The sequence below is a fragment of the Corvus cornix genome, chromosome 5 (genome assembly GCF_000738735.6).
Source record: "Corvus cornix cornix isolate S_Up_H32 chromosome 5, ASM73873v5, whole genome shotgun sequence".
Lineage (NCBI taxonomy): Eukaryota > Metazoa > Chordata > Aves > Passeriformes > Corvidae > Corvus > Corvus cornix.
In genome coordinates this window covers 25,235,886-25,257,934 of record NC_046335.1, presented here as the reverse complement: position 1 = coordinate 25,257,934, position 22,049 = coordinate 25,235,886, and the positions used below count along the sequence as shown (strand labels likewise).

Here is a 22,049-nt window from a genome sequence, read left to right as displayed (position 1 = left end):
TATTCCTTGAAGCACATTTCCTCCATCAGGCATAACTGGACATTCAATATATTAAAATCTTAAAACATGAGTATCTAAACCATGCTCTTTGTTTCTGGAGGGCAAATGAAAATATGTAATAATGCAAGCCATCACAGCTTTACCACAAATTCTACAAACTAAGTCTATCATTACACATTAAGACAGTCCAGCTCACTGTTTGTTGACCTGTCTTTCTGAGAGAACACATCGCTGCTTTCTTTACAATGGTACTGTCTCTGGCTTGGGCAATGTAATTTAGACGTGTACATGATCATCTGGTTATTTACTAGAAGCATGTTACACTATTTATTTTCCTCAGTCTTGAAATTACCTCTTTTATGGAAAGGCTGAAGGTCCATCACTACTAATCTGTATCTGTGGCATGAATGAAGGATTCCTGAATTTCCTTCAGATGTGTTATTAAATTTTAATTCAACTTTGGCTGAACAGTTTTAAACAACTATGGTTATGTAGTAGAAGTAAAAAATAATGACTGAGAGTGGAGTTTAACTCTCCTCATCCTTTTAGCTGTCTAAAGAATGATGACCTGTACAGACTGATTAATCTCAAATTGGAGCAATGGGATGAATCGCTCTCTAAAATATCTTTTTCCTTCATTACATTTAGAGAGAGCCTAAGAGTGCTCCTCTTAGCTTAGTTTCCTGTATTTTACATTAGTTTAAGCAAGTCTCATTCCTTTCTAATTTTAAACTTCAGCTATATAGACATGCAGGTACAGAGAACCCATCTCTAGAATATTCCCCACAAAACACAAACTGTGTTAATCTGGATGCACTACGTATAAAGTATTTTTTTAAAGTGTGCATTTTGTGTCCTTTCAGTAAAATGGCAAACAGCAAAGCCTTAAAAGAAAAGTACTTTATATTTCTACTTTTTAAACAAAAGCTAAAACTAACCATCAGGCAGGGAAAACTTTTTCATTAGAAATTGAAAAATATTAGAAAAAAATGATCAATCTATGCAAAAGAGTTTAAAATATGTTTGGAGAAATATGAGGAATGGGGGAAAAAAATCAATCAAATCAATAACTGATAGGCCACTGTATCTATGTAATGTTACTAGTACCTTCCAATCACAACTATCTCTAACATCTTTGTGATCTACGAAGAACAGCTTTCCAAATGTTTTTGTCTATAATTGCAAAAAAATTCTCCTTCATATATGTTTACGCTCCTGAAATGAAATGGAAAAGTTCAGAAGTTAGCAGATAGTGGCACTATGCAGTCCAGGTTGGCTTGTGAAAATCTAAGCTGGCTAGTTAGGTGCAGTTAATTAGAACAGTGGGTTTGTGTGGCAAGGTTTTGGTAGTGTGGGGGTTACAGGGGTGGCTTCTCTGAAGAGCTGCTAGAAGCTTCCCCTGTGTCTGATGAAGACAATGTCAGCCAGCTCCAAGATGGACCTGCTGCTCACCAAGGTTGAGCTGATAAGCGGTGGAAGTAATGCCTCTGGAATAAGAGTTAAGAAGGAAAAAAATTATTGGGCAGAAGGAAATTGCAGCCAGAGAAGAGCAGAGTGAGAATATGTGAAAACAACAACTCCACAGACACCAAGGTCAGTGAAGGAGGGGCAGGAGGTGCCCCAGGCACCAGAGCAGAGATTCCCTGCAGCCTGTGGTACAGACCATGGTGAGACAGGATGTGCCCCTGCAGCCCATGGAGCTTCACAGTGGAACAGACATCCACCTGCAGCCCCTGGAGGACCCCATGCTGGAGCAGGTGGAGGCCCAAAGGAGGCTGTGATCCTGTGGAAAGCTCACACTGTACCAGGCTCCTGGCAGGAACTGTGGTGCTGTGGAGAGAGGAGCCCATGCTGGAGCTGGTTTGCTGGGAGGACTTGTGACCCAATGGGGGGGACCCATGCTAGAGCAGCCTGGGCCTACAGGACTGAGCCCCATGGAGGGGACCCAGAGTGGAGCAGTTCATGAAGAACGGCAGTCCGTGGGAAGGACTCATGTTGTTGAAGTCTCCTGTGTGAGGGCCCCCATGCTGGAGCAGGGGAAGAGCATGAGGAGTCCTTCCCCTGTGGACGAAGGAGCAGCAGAGACAATGTGTGGTGCATTGACTGCAGTGCCCCAGTCCCCATCCACCTGCACCACTGGAGGCAAGGAGGAGGTGGAGATTCACAATGAAGTTAAACCTGGGAAGGAGGAAGGGGTAGGGGTATGGTGTTTTGAAGACTTGGTTTTATTTCTCATTATCCTATCCTGATTTGTTTGGTAATAAATTCAATTAATTTCCCCAAGTCAAATCTGTTTTGCCCATGATAGTGATTGGTGAGTGATCTCTTCCTGTCTTTATCTCAACCCAGGAGCCTTTTGTTATATTTTCTCTCCCCTGTGCAGATGAGGCAAATAACAGAGCGGCACTGGTGGGCAGCTGGCACCCAGCCAGGGTCAAACCACCACCGACAACACTTGTATGCCAGTACTATAGCTAGAGCAGGTTGTTGCCAACACTAGCTAGAGGAACAGTTAATCAGCCTTCACACAGACAAGCCTGGTAATTCTTTAGATGTATGAAAGCATCACAGACTTGCTGTCTGCATGTTCTGGTGGTGCAATAAAAGCTTCCTACTGCTGTCCTTACTGAGAGCTGCTAAAAGTTCATTCTGGTTTAAATGTAACAGTTTAATATGCTTAATCCCTAATTTCAAAATTATTCTTTGTATATCTCATACTAAAACCTACCACTTCCAAGCTACAGAGAGGAGAACAAAGACAATTTTACAGATAATCCTAAGTTAAGAGCTTCCGTGTGAGAGACAGAACTTGGAAAGTTACTGAAAAACAGAAGCCAGTAATCATCTTTCTCAACACCTGCTCCCAGAGGATTTAAGGAATCTTTGCCCTGCTGTTCATTGAATGGCTTGCTCCAAACCTCCCAGTAGATCCTGTCCCCACTACAGAGCTGTGTCACTCTAAGTCCTGTATCTTCTTGGTCTCATACCACATTACGCTGTGGCTAAGTATCCACAAAACTTGCGCTGGATCTGACCTTGAACAATGGGAAGCGTAACAGGGTGAATCAATTACATCTGTTAAAGCACCTTGTCTTAAGAATTCTGTCATTTCAGTACTTTCAGCTTTGCTTGTGACCTAAGGAAAGAGTCTTGCAATTCCTACCCTGTCTTTGTAGAACTTCTCTGATTTCCCTACAGCTCCTGCCCTGCTCATTTCCATTCCTTCAAAAAAGATACTATGATAGCCCTTTTACTCTACTGAAAGATGTTGACCCATTGGCATACTGTTCTGCTGGTAGCTTGTACTAATTGACCCTCTGTCTTGATAGAGACCCAGACTGGTTGTTATCCACTAGTTTTACTCCTCTCACTCCTCCAACAATGCCAGGGCGAACAGATGCTGTGCAATTGGTTAAGCACTGCCAATTTTATTCTCTGCCTGGCAATGGGGACTAGAAATGCCAAGGTTGCAGGACCAGGGTTGCATTATAATGCTGTAGTCTGCCAATTAAATTTCACAGTCTAACTTACAATTCCAGAGCCCTGAAACTTAATTTATCTGGAGAGATAAAAGGAACATCTGAAATTACTTTTATTAAGAAATTTAACAAGAAATCATAAAAGAAAAGATCATGGTTGGAAATGCAAAATGAAGATATTGATGCTAAGGCTTTGTGCAACCGTATTCATTTAAAGAGAAATCTATTCAGGGTTGTCTTTTCAGATTGTCAGATTAAAAAAGCCACACAGCATTTGCTTCTAACCCATAATTACAGATTATTATGGAATACAAAAGATGCCAGGCATAAAAAGCTACTACAATTCACTACACTGTAATAGAACATGCAGTGGAAGTAAATTTTGGCAAATGCTTTAAATATTAGCTTTACATAATACGTATAGGTGAGACTGTAATTAGGACAGAATGAATCCTCCGAAGCCTCTTTCATTCTGACCCTGCAGATGATTACTTTTTACTAATAAGGCCACAGCCATTTGACGAAAAGCCAACTATAGTACCTTGCTTCATTCTTCAGTAAATTTAATAATTACAGCTCCTCCTGCCAGTAGTTCTCAGATCAGACTTGTTCAATCCAATACTGAGCTTATTAGGGGACAGCTCTATGTTTAGAATTCTTTGGCCAAAAAAGTACTTGAGGATGATGAAGCATGCCTTAGACAAGGGCACAATGATTAGCCATTTTCTCTACATAAAAAACAGCACGTAGTCACTACAAACCACAGAATCACCTGCTGTTAGCACACAGCTGCTACAAAGAACTGCTGCATTTATCTCGTTCTTAATACCCTTAAAAAAGCCTAAATGGAACAACTTAATACAGAGGCAGAATAGCACTACACAAGAGTTCCTTGTATCTTAATCTCATATTTTTCAATTTTCTTCCCTAGGTAGCCATTTGATATTTGCTAGATACACTGCATAATACATGACAGTCCTCTGTAGCTGAGATTCTTGATTCTTTATTTTTATTTTTGAGTTGTGAAGCAAACGTTAATTCCCAGCTCTCCTAAGGTTCTAACCAGACGAGAGAAAATTTCTCTCTTTTTAGACAAATCTGTGGTTTTAAGTAGTGTAAAAAGAGATCAACAACAGATTATGATAGCCTAAAAAAAATCACAGAAAGCATTCAATATTGCAATGTCAAACAGGAACAAAAATCCAAAATACTCCTATTTTGAAAAAAAAAAGCAAAATTAAGAAAAAAATCAAATTAATTTACTGAAAGTAAAATGAAAAGCAACATTTATCCATGTTGCAGTACTTAACACTTCTGGTGATACACAGAGCACGGAAGAATCCATATCATATTGATCTTGGTGTTGTTCAGAACATACTTATTTCAGTTAATCAAATGGTAATAGCTCAAAATTACGTTTGCTCATTCCATACTAATGGTTCTTACCTAGTGTCTACATGTAGCCAAAAACCTGTGCTTTAGACCAACACTTCAATACTGAAAACCAAGATAAAATCTTTTTGAAAGAAAATGTGCTTAGGGAATTAGACAAACCTTCAGTGACTGGCTGAAGTTTAGAAGACCTCTCCGAGTCTGGAGAATGCAGTGGTTCTGGTTCCTTTAAGCTTTCTAAATGCATAAAAGGATCATAATCCATACATGCCAGATCAGAAAGGCTTAGAGGAAAATATTTAGGGTTGCTAAAACACTGAGACCCATAGACACATCCATGTAGAACCTAGAACAAAACCAGAATTTCATTACATTAACTACTGAAATTTATACTTGATAGTTTTACAAGAAATGAAGTTTATTTTTCTTTACATTTTAAAAATTGATTTGTTAGAAGGAACATGACAAAACGTTGGAAAATTTTAGATGTTTAATGTTTACAGAAACGAACTCTGGTCTGCAAAGAAAATTATTAAAACAGAGTCTACACCAAAGTGGAATTTAACAATAAAGAAACAAAACTTACAAAAAATCATTACGCTACCTTTATTTTTAGATCTCCTATCTTCTTTAATTACATATGCTAGGTCTAAGCTGCTAGAGGTTTTAATCCCCTTCCCTTGCAAAAAAAGATAAAAACCCCTATCTTTCTTCTGTGTTCCTAAAGACACTAATTATAACTTACTGCTTTTTGCTTTGCTTGTTGCTAAATGAAATTGCTTGATATATAAAAGTTACATCCTTTTGTATTAAATGTATAGCTAGTCTTCTACAATACAAGCATTTGCAATCCATGACATACAAAAAAAGGGCTTGGTTAACCATCCAAAACGTAAAACAAAATCTACTATTCCAAATACACCAAAGGTCAAGCTGTTACAGTGAAACATGCAAGAACTGAGCCAGCACTCCATATTTCAGGAGCAGAATGGAGGTCAGCTTACAGAAAACTTTTGCCTTCATTTCCATGAAAACTGACTATCTCCATACACAGAAATTCTTAATAAGTGAGTAAAGAAACATGTACCTTATATATACAATTAAGAACAGATCTTTCAGTCTTATCATTTTCTGCTCCTGTAGTGTGAAGAGGCTGCAGCAGAGTCTTTAATGGCAAGGCCATTATCCAGTCCAATAAGCACAGAAGTAAAGAAACCACCAACTGGAAAAAACACTTTCCATTACAAATCAATTAAGCCAGCACCTGCTACTTCATATTTATCACTTTATTTTATTTCTCTGTTTTGCTTTCTTTTTTCAATTCAGTAAAGTCAACTTTCTGCAGTAATGGCAGGTCTCACTTGTTAACCACTGTATCTTCAAAACCTATGGCATCAGTGAAAACTTAGGCTACTGAGGTATTTAACAAAGGTCATCCATTCAACAGTTTCTCATCAGGGTAAGACTATGAGCAGATACTATACTTAGGAGGATACCCAGAGTTTTCAAAATCGATTGTAGAGTGTTGTTTTTAAAATGACAGATAACACAGGTCCAAATAAGGCTGATGCGCCATTCTGTACATAAATTTCACTGTAAAGTGAATCAAGGATTACACAAAATGGAACTCTTTAATCTGTATTTAGTCCTTTATAAATAACACAGAATGTTTTTTACAACATATCAAGAAAGTTATGCAGCACCAGGTATCATCTGAAAGAAATCCAACTGCTTTCTGTATTGTAGGGTATTCAGTTAGCAAAAGAATCAACTCCCTCTCGGGATGTCTTGAAAGACTCTAGAACAGAATTAGATTAAGACACACATCCACACCAAATTATTAATAACTTATTGACCAAATAATTATTTTTGATTTTTAAAACTCAGCTGTGAAGAGAAGATGATTCAGATAAATAGCGGCAAGATTCTCTAAAATATTTCTCAAGTTAAATAGATGTCTTTAAAAAGAAATCCATTTACCTAATTTACTCATTTCACATAATGCACGACAAGTTTGTCTCTCAAAAGTATAATAAACCTAACGATGAAGGGAATTGAAGGGCACTTTTTATTTTTAACCAATTTTTAAGAAACCCATTAGGACTACATTTGTCAAAATAGCAAAGACAATTTTTTACATGATATTTGATGTCCAATGATCCACAGTAGTTCATGGGGAAATGTGGTCAATTATGGAAAGCATCCTCAAGTGAAAAAGTGGCTAGCTTGGCATATGAGTGTAGTCTACAACAGCCCATGACTTCTTGCAAACAGAAACAGGAGATGAAACAGAGCTCTGAAGGCCAAAATGAGCAACAGATGATCTCCAGCTCCTTGTGGGAAAGGTAGCCCAGAATGATGGAGCTGTCAGCAACAAACTGCACCAAAGTGCCCAAATTTAAATGATCCAATGAGCCCCAGAGCAAAGCTAATTCATAAGAGACACAGCTTTCAGGAGGCAAAAATAGAAATTTCATAGAAATGAAAAATACTTACCCTCTTGTCCTGCTCATAAGAGGAAGCTTCTGTACTGGGTAGCAGATGTGTAATAGTTGCTATCAGAATCTGGGGAAATATACCATATTTCTTTTAAAACGTAACCTAAATATTTAAGTTTAAAATAATTTTTAAGCAGGTAAATCTGACATAATACTAGCTTCTCGGTTAAATTCCATTACAATTATTTTGAGACAAGTTACAGTATTCCTTCACAATTTTTTTAAAAATAAAAACACTTTTAATTGAGTTTTGCAAAATACATAGAAGGACTATGTTCTCTTTGACTGACGTAGGTGCCTGAAGGACAGTGAAATTACACAGCTGCCCCAAATATTCAGGCATGAAGAGAACATAACTCAACACACTTGTAGGATGTGGGAAGAAATCTGATACTGGTTTGCGTAGGGTGCTATCTGAGCTACATTATTTCTTAGAACTACTAATATATACTATATACTATACTACTTGTATATACCCTATCTCTACTTGATCAAAAATATGACTGCAGAGGAGCACAGAAATGCTTGCTGTATCTCTTAAGAATCTTTTACATGAAAAGAACCTGGGAGACTTGTGTCTTTTCTCTGTGGTTCAGACTCAGAGAGGTTCAGACTCAGAGTCTACCTCCTGTTATGGGTAGCGTATTCAAAATATTATTTTTGCTTTATACTAAAACTCTTTCATGGATATGCAAAATACAACTGCAGATCCATATTTTAGGCAATCATTTTTCTCTCTGAACATAAATAAATATGTCTGAAGGTATCTAATATTAAAAAAAAAAATTGTACTTTATTGGCAACATTCTCATGACATTTTTTCTCTGAGAAAAAGCAGGCATGATATAGACACATTACATGTCAATTACTGGAGTGAGGAAGTTAAGTGTGCTGCAATTCCCTACCGCTAGTGTTAAGTAAGACTGTTTATACTAATTCAATGTTTTGCAAAACATGATTCTCAATATACAGGTGTTTAGAGTAATACATTGTAGTATTTCATTTAAAATAATTGAAAATTTCAAATTTAAAAAGAAATTACTTACTTGAATAATTCTTAAAGGTGAATCAGCTTGATACAGTTGAAGTCTATGCACATAATGTATCAGCATGTTCAGCATACTGCAGGCAACTTGGGCTACTGTTTTATTTGGAAACTAGAAAAGAGAACACAGCACAGTAACAATGAGAAAATGATTTAATGTAAGAGTACATTAGGTGGTAGGATGGTCACAAATTTCACAGGTAGTTTTATACATATAGTTCCTTAAGTACCTATTTACCAGAGGAACAGAATTAAATTTTACAAACTTAAAAGGAACTATTTTATATTCATAAACAAATGTTAGCAGCTAACACCAAAGTTTTGGGACAGACATCCAAGTGAGTTGCACACCGGAAAGGGGAGAGGTGTTGCCTAACTAACTTCAGACTGGTTAGTACAATATCACGAAGCCAGGAAGAAAGAATCAATTTTTTGTTACCTTTATGATTATTAATATTAATGAATCACTGCAAAACCCCTCAAGGATCTAACTCTGAAAACAGAGGTCTTTGCTGAGAATCAAGGCAGGTGAAGAGCCACATGCCCAAAATGCAGCCTGTAGTACTAAACAGGAGATTAACTGTTCTGCTATTTGCCATCAGGGAGGAAGTTTTGATCAAGAATATGGGGGTTGGTGAAATAGATCGGACCCTTCATCTGCTTCAGAAAGCTGTCCTAGCATGGTCAATATATCACATTTCAAAAGAATGCTGTCGCTAGGGTAGAGTTAATTTCCTCTCAGAAGCTGTTGTAGTGTTGTGGTTTGGATTCGGAAAGAAAATGGTGTTGATAACACACTGATGTTTTGGTTTTTGCTGGGCTGTGTTTATCTGAAGTAAAGGATTTTTTTTTTTTTGTCTCACGCTGTGCCTGTGAGAAGGTGAGCAAAAGAAACTGGATGGAAGCATAGCTGGGATGGGTGACCCAAACTGACCAAAGGGATATTCCACACCATAGAACATCATGCCCAGTACATAAACTGGGGGGAGTTACCTGGAAAGGGGGTCAGTCTGGGTCGGGAAGGGAGTATTGGTCAGCAGGTGGTGAGCAAATGTATTGTGCATCACTTGGGTTCTTTTCTTCCATTCTCTTTTTATTATCATTATTATCATTTACCATTTTTACCCTGTTTTACTTTGGTTTTGACTATTAAACTGTTCTCATCTCAAAATAAAAGTTTTGCCTTGGTTCTCCTCACCATTTCACTGCAGTGGGTGGGAAAAAAGGAGATTGAGCGAGTGGCTGTGTGGTGCTTAATTTCCAGCTGGGTTTAAACCATGACAAACACTCAGACACTTTACAACAGACAGTTACGAGAGCTGTGGGTTCTGGAAGGACATTTTCCTGAACTCAAGTAATGACACTGAGTATGTGCCAGATAGTGAAACTATTCACCCCAGTCAATTTGGTTCTGACTTTTCCAAGAACTTTCAGAGGTGGCATGTAAACACCTGTGTGATGCCATAAACATTCCACCTGCCATTCTTTGTCTCTGGAAAATGCCATATGTTATAAAGCATAAGAATTCACTACTTTTATATTTAGTAGTGTAAATTGTGGACATAATTTTGGAACAGTTACTTGATGGGGGGAAAAAAAGGTACCAATGAACTGGCACTTTCCCAGCTCTTAGGGTTTTTATTGGAAAGGTAGTCTTACCATCTTTGCAAGGATCCATTCCTTCTGGATGTTAAATCGGGAATTTAAACTTGTCCATACTTGAAAATAACCTATATTTAGCAATCATTCAACTAAGTCTGTACAACATAATTTTGTGATGTATCTGCAGCATTTTTGAGAGAAGCATAATAAAATCATAAGTCTGGACGGCTGGTTAGGATCCTTTGTGCTCAAGCTTCAGCGGAGGTTGATGCAGACAGAGTGGTATTGCCATACAGCTGGGAGAAGCACTAGCTATGTCCAAAGCAAGCTGCTGAACTGCAGTTCTGAATACGCTACTGGTATTTCAAAAATAAGCATATAATTGCTGCTAACATTTCTATTCAATGTTATTTGCTCAATTGAACTTATCAGTAAGTTGGACTAGGCCTATAGATCCCTACCCATTCATTTCTCCTGAAAATAAGAAAATAATCCATTCTGGGAATTCAAACCTCTGACTACTTGGTAGCCAGGAGATTGCTTAGGTAACAAATTAGAGCTAATTTATTTCTCCCATGACACAGTAATGAACTTTTCATTTCATTATTAAACTCAATTGTGAATGTATACCATTGCTCAGAACTGGAAAAAAAGACAATGTGCACAGGATGGTTTTGCCACACAAAGCAAAGCAAAGCAGAAATACAAAGATCTTTGTTTTCTCATTCAAAAAGTAATTTATGTTTAATATAAATGAGATACAATTAATTGGTTTAATAAATATGTCAGAGAAAAAGAAGATAAACCACTATGAATTTCAGGATTAAAAATAGCTCAAATATTGATAAATTGAAGCAGCAAGATAAAAACCTCATTTGCCTCGTACCAAACTTGCACAGGAACTTGATAAAATGCAAAAGTTAAGTGTTATTAAAAACCATGGGGAAAAACCTGGAAGAGGGTATTAGTGGAGCTGCAAAGAATGAATGTGATTTTGCAAAACAGGAAATTGCAATTTAGAGTCTAATACTAAAAGCCCTGCAGCTAGCTTATATAGAGACTCAAATCCTGCTTCACTGGATGTGAGCAGCTGATCTGCTAAGATATTTTTCAGATTCCCGTTGCTTAAAAGAAAATAATAATCCCCAACATCCAACAGAAGTCATATGTAACAGGTGTACACTCCAATTTTTATCAATGTGTATATACAGAAAGACTATTCATAGAATTTTGATGCAGACAAAAAGCATATAGAAAGGTTCTGAAGATAAACTGGAAAACATTTAAAAACTTGAAGCTATTGCTCACAAACATGCAAATTTGAAAACTGCTTAAAAACAAGATGTTTTTACTAATATTCTAATTATTCTATAAAATAAGAACAAATGCAAAAAGATTTAAAATAGTAGGAAAGCAAAAGCACTCATCAAGGAAAAAAAAGCCAAACAGATGCAGCTCCTAGAATAAGCATAGAAAAGGACTCTGCCACAGCAAATTAAACATCCCCCAGTGCTTCCATGCATACAGTGTAAGTACCTTGCATTCCTCTCTAAATATCTAGCCATACCTAAGAAGCAATACTGCATAATGCAATGACTCGAACTCAGAAGTGAACACACAGAGAATGTTGCGAGAATACCATGGTAGGTTAGAGCGGCTAGGGATACATAGTAAGATAAAGATCCACTATCTTATCTCCCAGCACACCATTCCCTCCAAACTTAAAGAAGGGTAAAGAACTTTGGACATTTCAGAGACCCACTCATTAAACTGAGTTCTCTCTTTTTTAAGGATGGTAAATGAAACTGCAAAGTAAGGACACTAAAATGTCATCATGACTTTGAAAATGCAAAGTATCTTTACACATAAAGGCAATACACATTGTAAAAATTTAATTCTCTCACCTTTAAAGAAACACAAATCACATTCAATGCTTCCTTGATCTGAGGATGATGTGATTCATGAACTAGCTCCTCACAGATCCAAATACCAAGGCTGCAAAGAGCAACACATCTGTAAAATAATGTTGGAGGGCAAATGGTTGAGAAACATCTTACAAGAATATGCAATTTTTATGACTCATTATGTCTTGCTAAAGACATATAACAACAAATATGCCTTTAATATTTCTAAAACAAGTCCATGAAGACCTTTACAGTGCTGTAACTTATTTAAAAATGAGCAAGAAATCCAAAGTATGCTGGTGAAGGCAGAGGAAAGGGCAGAGGAAAGGGCAGAGGAAGTAGCAGAGGAAGCACCCATCTGAAAAATCCAAAAGACATCAAGAACTCCTGCATCTCTATGTGTGTTTTGATTAAAAATATTACCTGAAATCAATGTATGGGAAATTCTTATATTTTCTTAAAACAAACTAAAAACTGGGGTGGGAGCTTCGTCCTTCCCAACACAAGAAATTGCTCATATTTAGAGCTTCTGAGACACAGAGATTAGAGGGGAATGTTACTCTCTCACAGACATTCCCATTGCTTTAGATTGACAATAAACAACGATGAATAGAGGAGGGGTAAATGTATCCTATAGACAGTATATGTATCATGACTAAGCACATCAACTTTTGTTGTTCCTTCATTTAAAATCAGGAAATAGAAAAGAAGTGCAAAGGTAAAGAGTATTTAGATATATGCGTTCAAATCAGCAGGTGGATTAAATTTGTTCAGAAATGTCAAGGAGCTAGCTTAAGCAATCTCTGAGTCATTAGTCATTTTCTTTGGGAACACAATCTATAAATATTTTGGAAACAACTTTGAAATTCAAAATCCTAGATAAAATTGGAGTGCAATCCAAAATTGACAAGAAGAAAGCTGGTCATGTGACCTGCAATGCATTACATCTGGGAAGGAAAAATTGTAGGCTAGAATAGAAACAGAAGTAGCTATGAAGCCTGTGCTGTAGAAAAAGGATTTTAAGGCTACACAGAATCACGAAAATGCTTACAGATAGCAAAAATACATACAAGACTTAATTGTACATTATAGTGTAAAACCACCCTATTTTGTACATTGTCACTGAAAGAATAACTGAAAAATGGAGTGTTATGCCTTTTAGAAATCAGTTTTGTAACATGAAAAATTAAATTAATGTGATCTCAGGATATTCCCTCCTTTTCCTGTGTTCACAATATTATCAGCTCAAGTGAAGCAAGAGGTAAGTGGACTGATGAAAACTGCTCTTGGTTTTCCAACAAAATGTTTAAAGGTTCAATAAGCTGATCTTTCCAGGTTTGTAGTTTTTCAGGTATGTAGTTCTAGTATTTTTAAGTGACAATATATTAGTTGGACATATATATTCTTTCCGGATATATAAAGCACACAAATGTGCTCTTCCTTGGTGGGCATTAGGGATTCCTGTTCCAATCCCATACACAGGACTGTGTAACTGAATGCCTCTGAAGATGGGTATGGAGGAACAAAATCCTAAGCAAATCAAGAAACAGAAGAGAAAACTGGTAACTATCCTCTCTGAAATCATTTATTTGATGAAGATGCTTGGGTTTAAGCATCAGAGCAACCATTCCCAGTTTAATGCTTAGCTCAGTTTTTTCTGCTTCTTGTCCATACCATAAAGAAGGGCGCATGAACACTGGACTGTTTCTGTTTTTCAAATTAAATAATGTGATCCAATAAAAAATAACTATCCCTCCCTCATAAATAATCTTGTCCTAATCAAAGTAAAACATGCCTCTCTAGTCCAGAAAATCCCTGAGCTGAACAGCAGGGTAAGCTGGGAAAGCTTATTCTCTTACCCATATTTACACCCTTTCCCATCAGCCACTACCACAGAAAGAACACTGGACTAGACCAGCCCAGTCTGTTCTTTTAATATCTCTATTACAAATCATTTCAAATTCACATCATGGACCACAGTTTCGATAGTGGTGAAGAAAACCATTAATAAAATGCAACAAACTTTTACTTTAAGCTCTCTAATATATTCACCTCAAAACAGTCTAATAAAGAAAAGAATCTATTAATCTAGAAGCTCTTTTTGTATGACCTACCGTGCAGGACCAGATGGCTCCTCTCTTGCCGAACTTAACACAGTTTTAATTATGAGTTCCTAAAATGAAGAGGAAACACTCACTGATTTACAGATAACTCAATCACATAAAGCATCAGAATATTATTATAGTGCACACAGGCATACTGCTTAGCTGAGTCTCTAGGTTGTGGTCAGGTGAATTGTCTGCTTACCACTACTCTAAACATCTAGCCTGTCCCAGATAATCATTACTGAACTACCCCAAGAATATCCTACAAGTTACTGTCCTAATTTCTGCTGATGAGCCATTTATCCAATTCTTGTCAAAACACTTCCATAAAATATCAAGGGTAAAAGAAGAAACAGCAAAGGACTCCCTGAAGCTAGCTCTGTGAATAGTGCTGAAGGCTATAACAGAAAGAATCTTCTACTTTGAGGTTTAAACAAGCATTTTTAAAAAAATTAATCGATTTAAAAGGTATTTTCAACTAGTTGCAGAATAAGTGCCTCCAGTGCCCTAAGAACGCTGTCAAGAAGAATTTTGACTGAACTACAGTGAAATGTCCCTAAAGCTGTAGGCTGCCCTTAATAAAATTCAAATAAACAGCCATTCTACAATAGAAATAAGAAGGAATGCAAAATCATTCTCCAAAAGGGAGCAAGGTATAAAGCAGCTCTCAAGTCATTATTTCTCCCTAAATTGAAACAGTTTGGAAAACTTAAGGGGAGCCTTTCTTAGACACACAAACTGAGCTCTGTGCCATTTCAGTATACTGTCACACTACCTAATTCTGTGTTATGATAGACAAGGAAACGACTCCATTAATATTTGCCTTTTGGCTAAAAGCACTGCTGTACAGAAATTTTTTAAAGCCTCTAGGAACACAGGAAGATTTCACCAGTTGTGAAGTCTTAATAAATTAAATAATGAATCTTAAGCCTCTCAATCTTCTCATCTCAGCTACTTAAATCTGTGATACCTGCAAATAGCCCTAGTGAGAGGAGGCTTGAAAGGGTGAGATAATGTATTATTTCCTTCTAAAAACATAAGAAAACACTTAATTATTAATTTAACAGCAATTATAAAGTATGTTTAGAAGTATAAAGTTTGACAAGACCTTATGGGATCTTGAGTCTTATAATCTATTTGAAATTACTTTTGAAAAACTTTAGGATCTTAAAAATCTTAGTATTTTCTGGGAAAGCACAATATTAAACATGTATTTGGTAACAGAATACTACCCATATATTCTTAAAATTCCTACCTTAACATCTGTAAACTGAGACACAGCAATGTCAGGAATATTTGGGTGAAGAGCTGGTAGTTCACGATACAAATTGGGAAAACAGACTAGAGATCCTAAAAGAACCTGTGCTTCAACTCTTGGTGCCTAAAAAAACAAGAAGAGGTGGAGAGAAGTATATATTCTTACTGGTATCAGGAAGCTGACATTTCTAACTGCCTTAAAAGAGAACAATGGCTGAAACGGTATAGAGCTATTTTCTTTCTCCTGCAAATTCTGAGCTCCTGCAGAGCTGAGTAAACAGAGACCACAGCCCCTTGGACTGCTACTCATGCACATCCCTGCTCTCATTTTCCAAGACAGTCAAAAGGAGGCAGAGGAATTGTTAGAACTACAGACAGACTGAGCTGCTAACTAGGCTGAGGTCTAAGGTTGTGCTAATTGACCAGAATATGGAAAACTACTAAATGTGACATGAGGCATTGCTGAACAGGAAAGGCTACAGTGTAAGAAGCTGACAGAGGCTTCAGACAGTACCTTGAGGGAGGGCTGGTTTTTGTAACTGGTTAGAGGGGGATTGATGGGAGAAACAGTCAAAATTCACAGACAGTTGGAGGAGACTGTGGGGGATTTGAGAGAGTACAATATGCAAGGCCAACAGCACCTAGGTAATCACATCAGTATTACTGTATAAGTCTAAACTTGCCTGAGTAAGAAAATCAGAAACGTGAAAAAAATTCCAAATAGTGCAAACACTAGCAGATTTGAGTTCTCAAGCATGACCATAAAAGTCATTGCATAGCAGAGAGATGAAGGAATAAGTACGTTTTTAAAATGAAATCACAGTCAAAGTGGACATTTACTTTAAAACAGCCTCAAGCACAGAAAAATGGCAGTCTCAATTTTTGTAACTCTAGAATGAAAGATTCTCTGCTTCAACAGTAATTTTTGCGTTCTTCACATATTTTCTGGAGAGGCATGTGTAGTGTTCTAGAACAAATCACTAACATTATCTGTATTTGATAACTATTAGATTGAATTTTGGGATCAATTTAACACCCTAGTCAAGGAAAAATATACTGCTCAGTATTCTCTCAAATTCTTCCTCACCCATAAATGAGAGTTAACTGATGAATACTTACATTGAGGAAAGAAGAAGCAGCCACTCTTCCTGCTGCTACAATGAAATCCATAATAAGCATGGTAGCACCAGGCAAACCAAGTGAAAAGAACTGAGGAGAGCAGTGCTTGATGATTGTATTGACAATATCCTCGCAGAAAGAAAAGGAAAAAAAGGAAGAGTATCAACACGAATCAAGATGAAAAATGAATGAAAGAAACCAGGTATTTAACAAAGGTAGAAAGTAAAAACATGAGAAAGAAAACTCATTGTGGCCAGTAAGACACTCATTAGTGAGTGCAGAGTAGCACAAAAAGATGGAATTCCTTAAGTATACTCATATTAACATAAGTAAACTGTGGTATACTTTACAGATCAATTTAAGCTTTGACAATAGTTCATATATTAATTTACAGTCAGCTTTTAAGAGTTCTGTAACTGATTAACCATTCATTTGGATAGGTACCGAAGAGACAGAGTAAGATAAACAGCTATTATACCTTAACAATTGCTTAATCCTCTCCAACAAGTATTGCCTGACTATAACTTTAAAAAAGGCATTAGCCTCTTACATACCCATATGGAACCAAAATTTAAAGAAAGATAATAAAATGTTTAGTAACATTTCTGGTATCTAGTTAGTCAGCGCAGTATATTATGTTCTGGTAGACTTAGTAAGGCACTTTTTAAAGTTATTGTACATGATGCAATTTTTTCAAAAGCACTTGAAAAAGTGTAATATGTTTTAATTGTTAAAAAACATCCCAAGTTTACAGATAGGCACCCCCCTCCTTTTCTCCTTTGAATAATTCTCCACTAGTAGTAATATCCAACTAAATGGCAGTATGTCATAGGAAGATCTTCAATCCAGCAAGAAAAGCAGCATTAATGGTTGTTAGAGGACAGAAGTTGGAGATCTGTCCTATGCATAGTCATCTGTGGAATACTTTTGGACTAATTCTATTCCTCCCAGTTAGAGAAAACTGGGTTGTTTGAACCTTTGATCTCCCCATGCCTATCATCATTCCTCAAAAAAGTTCACAAACCCAATCTTTTTACACTTCTGATGCAAACCTTTAAAAAGTATTTAAGCCATACAATATTTTCAGACTTCTTAATATCAAAACCTATGAAAAAGGTCTACTCCCACTGATTAGATATGCTCAGTACGTCTCAATTTACTGGTTCCTATACTTGCTGTAGAAACAAAGTCCTCCAATGTAGTGAGCACAATTTACTAGCTAAACTGTTGCATCAGGGAGCAAGTAAGAAGAACAGTAGACTTTAGAGAGATCTGCTTCCTTCTCTTTCTTGCATACTTCAATCTGTAACATACAACCAATAAAAAATGAGAAAATACCTTTTCTGCCCTCATAGTTGCTTGAAATGGACTACAAAAAAAGCATTTCTGAATACAACCAAGAACATGAGGATCATTTATCAAAGTTTTCTTTTTAGAAAAAGTATCAGTCACATCACTAATTTCAAAAACAAAGTTAAATTATCCAGATGAAAATACAGACTATTTTTGAGAAGAGAATTTTATTTTCAGTCATAACATTTATATTATCTTGAATTTCATAATTAACTTACTTGATCAACATGAAGAAGTCCACAGTGCATTATATTGTAGAAATGAGTTAAAAAATCCCTGTTCGGAGAAACATCTTGTCTTCGTTTCATTGTCTTACAAATAAGCTTATAAGCATGTAGTTTTCCTTGTTTGTATTTATCAGTCAACATTGTTGCCTACAGTTTTAGAACAATTTTTATTATTCATAAATTTAAAAAATGACATTAAACACTCTTCTATGTTTACGTTAACTTTTATTTCTGTTTCACAGTTTAGTGCTCAAATTTACCTTGAAGAGCCATGGTGTTAGAATTCTCAGTGGTGGAATTAAAACTGGGGGAGATGGTGAAGTTAGGTTATCTGTTGAAATACCAAGATTGTCTCTTATCTGCGATTATTAAAAACAAAACAAAAAGAGAATTAATTAAGGGAAATATGTAAGGTGGTGGTTTTTTCTTTTTGAAAATCCTGCCCAAACAGGTCAGGTTGGAGAAAAGGTTCCGTTCTTTTACCTTGGCCAGATTCTGCCACAGTTCACACAGATAATCAAAAACCTGGGCATGAATCTCTGGATCCATGATGCTGTTGACATCTCCCAGAATTCCTAGCATCCTCCTCCACATCACAGTAGCAACATCTGCGTGCCATCCTGTAAGTGTTCCCCCCGCCATCACACTGCAACATTCTGAGGGGAATTCACTAGTTTCTGTAACAGAAGAGAAAAAGTATAGTGAGATATATCTCTTCAGAAAAGGAAAAGTTCTGATACAACTATTAAATACAGAGTCTTCTTAAAACTAAAAGATCGGGCTTTCAGAATAAGCTATTTTTTACCCATTCAGCCACCTCAGCACTGTATGTGATAAGGTTTGTCTTTTATAAATTCTGTAGAGGAAGAATTGTCCAGTTTCTTATTCTTTCATTAAGTAACATCTAAGGTCACTACTGGAGCTCTAATACAGATCTGATGGACCCAGTAAGGCCACTCCTTTTGTAAGTCTTTTCTTACATTCTTTGAGTCAATGAATCTCCAGAACTCCACTTGCCTGCTTTCAAGTAAAATTCCCTTTCAACTTTGCATTTTTCCTAATAAAACATGAAGACTATTTTTCTTAGAATCTACCAGGAAAGCATGTTATTGCAAATCGAAGAGAAAAGTATAAGTAAACTTGTCTCTAGCTACCATCCTTTAAAATGTAAATTTGTATGAGTGGAGAGGCAACATTCAGTAATTTAGCACCACAGTCCTAACACCCACCTAGCTCTTGCCACACATCAGTGCTATATGAATAAACATTCTTTTTTTAGGTGGGAGATGATTAATCTAGACTGTCCACATAAAGAAACCTTCAATAGATTATGATGTCTCAAGTCTACTCAGGTCATGCTTAACTACCTAAATAGCCACAAAAAAATAGATAATGAGCCAGTTTTAAAGCAGCAGGCATTCAGAATCTTCTTTCCACCCCCTCAGATGGGTAATTCGCTGGGATCTTCTGAAAATCTCGTAGCTCCCATAGGCATACCAAATCAAAATTAAATCTGAATTCGGCCTAATCACATAGCCTCTTCTTTTGAACTTCTGGGCCACTGTGGCAGAGACACTATTGGTTTCTAGGATGTAGATTTTAAAGTACAAAGCAAAATGATAGTATTTCTGTCCATCAATAGGCTACTTAAGGAAATAGGGTCTGAAATGCATATCAGACACTCTTTTGTTTCCAAGAGACCAAATGCCAGAGAAATGTGCACATCGTATTTACAAAGAGAATGAATCTTAGAATTCAATAGCTAAGATAGTTGACGTAATTACAAATTTGTTTAAAAATGAAAAGGAAACAAACCAAACTTACAAGGAGAAATGATAAGATTACTGAAATTGTCTTATTATTCGTACATCAATGATAAAACAGTCCATGGCAGGACCACAATTAAGCTGCCACAATTCTAAGCAACTAAAAGAATAAATATAAATATGTGGACTATTAATCCACTGCTAAAAATTCCAATGAGATCCAGGTTAAAATGCAAAAGGTTTTTGTTTGCTTTTAAAAGAAAGCACTATAATTAAATATTCTTTGAAGTGCAGATGAAATAGCCATGTACAGGATTGTTTACAATTCATGTGATACTAGCTACTTCATTATATTGCATTAGAAAGAAAGAAAGAAAGAACAGGTTTGTATTTTCTGTTCCAGATATTGCCTAGGTCATCTGGCGTCTGTAAAACAGAGTGGTGGAGCTTCTCATCCAGCTGCAGATCCTTCTGCTCAATATGATCTGCATGAAGAGTGGCAGGAGAGGGTGTCTGTGATCGGGATCCAAGAGCAGATTGGATTGGAGAAGCACTTTCAGAGCCTGCAAATGCAATTTTTAACAGTTACCTTAAAAGCCTTTTCTATTTTCTTGAGCTATTGAAATGTTGTCTAAATACAGCATTAACAGAAAACTGAACTGCTTTTATGTATCAAACTGGGCCAAGAAAAGATATAAAACAGTAAGCAGATCTCCTTGTGAATGGTGTTCTGAAAGAAAACAAAGTACATGCAGAAAAGCTGAAAGATGAACATCAAAATCGGACAGGTAAGTGGACTAGCAGACCTCTATTTTAGGTCCAAATAATTCTAAATGTGTTTGTTTTGCAGCACATTCAGTGTTCTGAAACAGCCAAATCTCTCATCACATTCCCTCACCTAAATTTCTCTCCAGCAAAATGTTTAAGCAAAAATTTTCCCGGAACAAATCCTTTTCCAGGATTATAGATGCATGCAAGTTAATTTATAAATAAAAACTGAAACCAGTAATGGATAATCTTTGATGTTTATCTACTCATTAAGCTGAGAAGATCCATATGATGGGAAAGTTCTGTATAGCCAGAGGAGTGTTATTTCCTCTAAAGCAGTGCTACAAAGGCATTTTTCTGTGATTGTCTCTGAGCAACCTCTCTAGGCAATTACGTGGTCTTTACTGAGTAATCTGTGGAGAGGGACTAGGTACTTGCATTTTTCTTCTATACTATCTTATGTTTCACATCCTGAATTTGTCTAAAGATCCTTATAAATAGCTGTGGTTAGCCAGAACAGTCACATGGCAGACAAAAAGAGAACAAATATTCATCACAGACTTTTCTACACATCAGCACATATTAAAATGGAAGAATTCCTATTAATTTCAATTCTTAGATAAATGTAACAAGGACACAAAAATATTATGTGTGAAGTTCAGTATTAGTGATAAAGTGAACTTTAGGGACAGCAATTGAAAAGTGAGTCTTTTAAAATAGTAATTTTCCCAAATTACTGTGAGAATAATTGAAGAACACTTCTCATTTGAGAGGAATGTTCTTTCTTATAAAAAGAACAAATTGTTTAAAGAACTTGACAGAAAATGTTATCGGTGTTATCAGAACAGAAATTGCAGTAAACAATCTTTATTACATAGTTAAACTGCAAAGGTCTCTATCTCCTTTAAATGACTAAGACAATGAAGCTTTTACTATCAATTTAAATCAACATTTCTATTCAGGAGAGAGAGACACTAGTGCTTCACATACAGACTATTGCTTCACATGACAGGTAACAATCCTCTCTTGCTACTGACCAGTAGTTTTCCACACGCTTACAAGGATAATGTAAATACACCCTTCAAAGATGTTCAAAGAAGTATTTTCTTACTTCATTTTCATTCTGCTCATTAGTTGGGGACAGATAAAAGTAGTTCAAAAAAAGCAGCAAGAAAGAATGATAGGGAAGAGAGAAAGTGAGGGAGAGTGGGATAGAGAGGGAAAGAAATTGAATGAGATGGAAAAGAAGACAGGCAGGGAAGGCAGGGATCAAAGGAAGAAGGGGAAGAGATCTTCATATGATGAAGAGAATGGACAGAAACAATCATGGAAAATTTGCAGAACTACAGGAGTCTGTCATTAAACGATACTCCAGCATATGAGGATCTGACTTTGACTGAGACTTCCATGGGTACAACTTGTTCTAGAACTAGTAAACAGCAGTCAATAGTCAACTTTATCATTTACTTAGAATATGAAGTAATGACCATATACCAAAAAGAAATTTTCCTTCCAAAACCCTTCAGATTTAGAA

General features: G+C 36.5%; 1 protein-coding gene across 15 annotated transcripts in view; it reads right to left on the bottom strand.

Moving 5' to 3' along the window:
• RALGAPA1 (Ral GTPase activating protein catalytic subunit alpha 1) overlaps positions 1 to 22,049 on the bottom strand; it is a 130,834-nt gene that overhangs the window by 53,659 nt on the left and 55,126 nt on the right. For 13 of the 15 annotated variants that reach the window (XM_019280397.2, XM_019280344.2, XM_019280370.2 and 10 more), the window contains 12 exons: positions 20,158 to 20,310; positions 18,465 to 18,658; positions 18,242 to 18,340; positions 17,973 to 18,128; positions 16,402 to 16,530; positions 15,281 to 15,406; positions 14,035 to 14,093; positions 11,921 to 12,029; positions 8,416 to 8,526; positions 7,368 to 7,436; positions 5,959 to 6,093; positions 5,034 to 5,217 (listed from right to left, as the gene is read on the bottom strand). In XM_019280397.2, the coding sequence (XP_019135942.1) occupies positions 5,034 to 5,217; positions 5,959 to 6,093; positions 7,368 to 7,436; positions 8,416 to 8,526; positions 11,921 to 12,029; positions 14,035 to 14,093; positions 15,281 to 15,406; positions 16,402 to 16,530; positions 17,973 to 18,128; positions 18,242 to 18,340; positions 18,465 to 18,658; positions 20,158 to 20,310 (1,524 nt within the window). The remainder of the gene's footprint in view (positions 1 to 5,033; positions 5,218 to 5,958; positions 6,094 to 7,367; positions 7,437 to 8,415; positions 8,527 to 11,920; positions 12,030 to 14,034; positions 14,094 to 15,280; positions 15,407 to 16,401; positions 16,531 to 17,972; positions 18,129 to 18,241; positions 18,341 to 18,464; positions 18,659 to 20,157; positions 20,311 to 22,049) is intronic. The other 2 variants (XM_019280369.2, XM_010392427.3) reach the window with 1 other exon arrangement.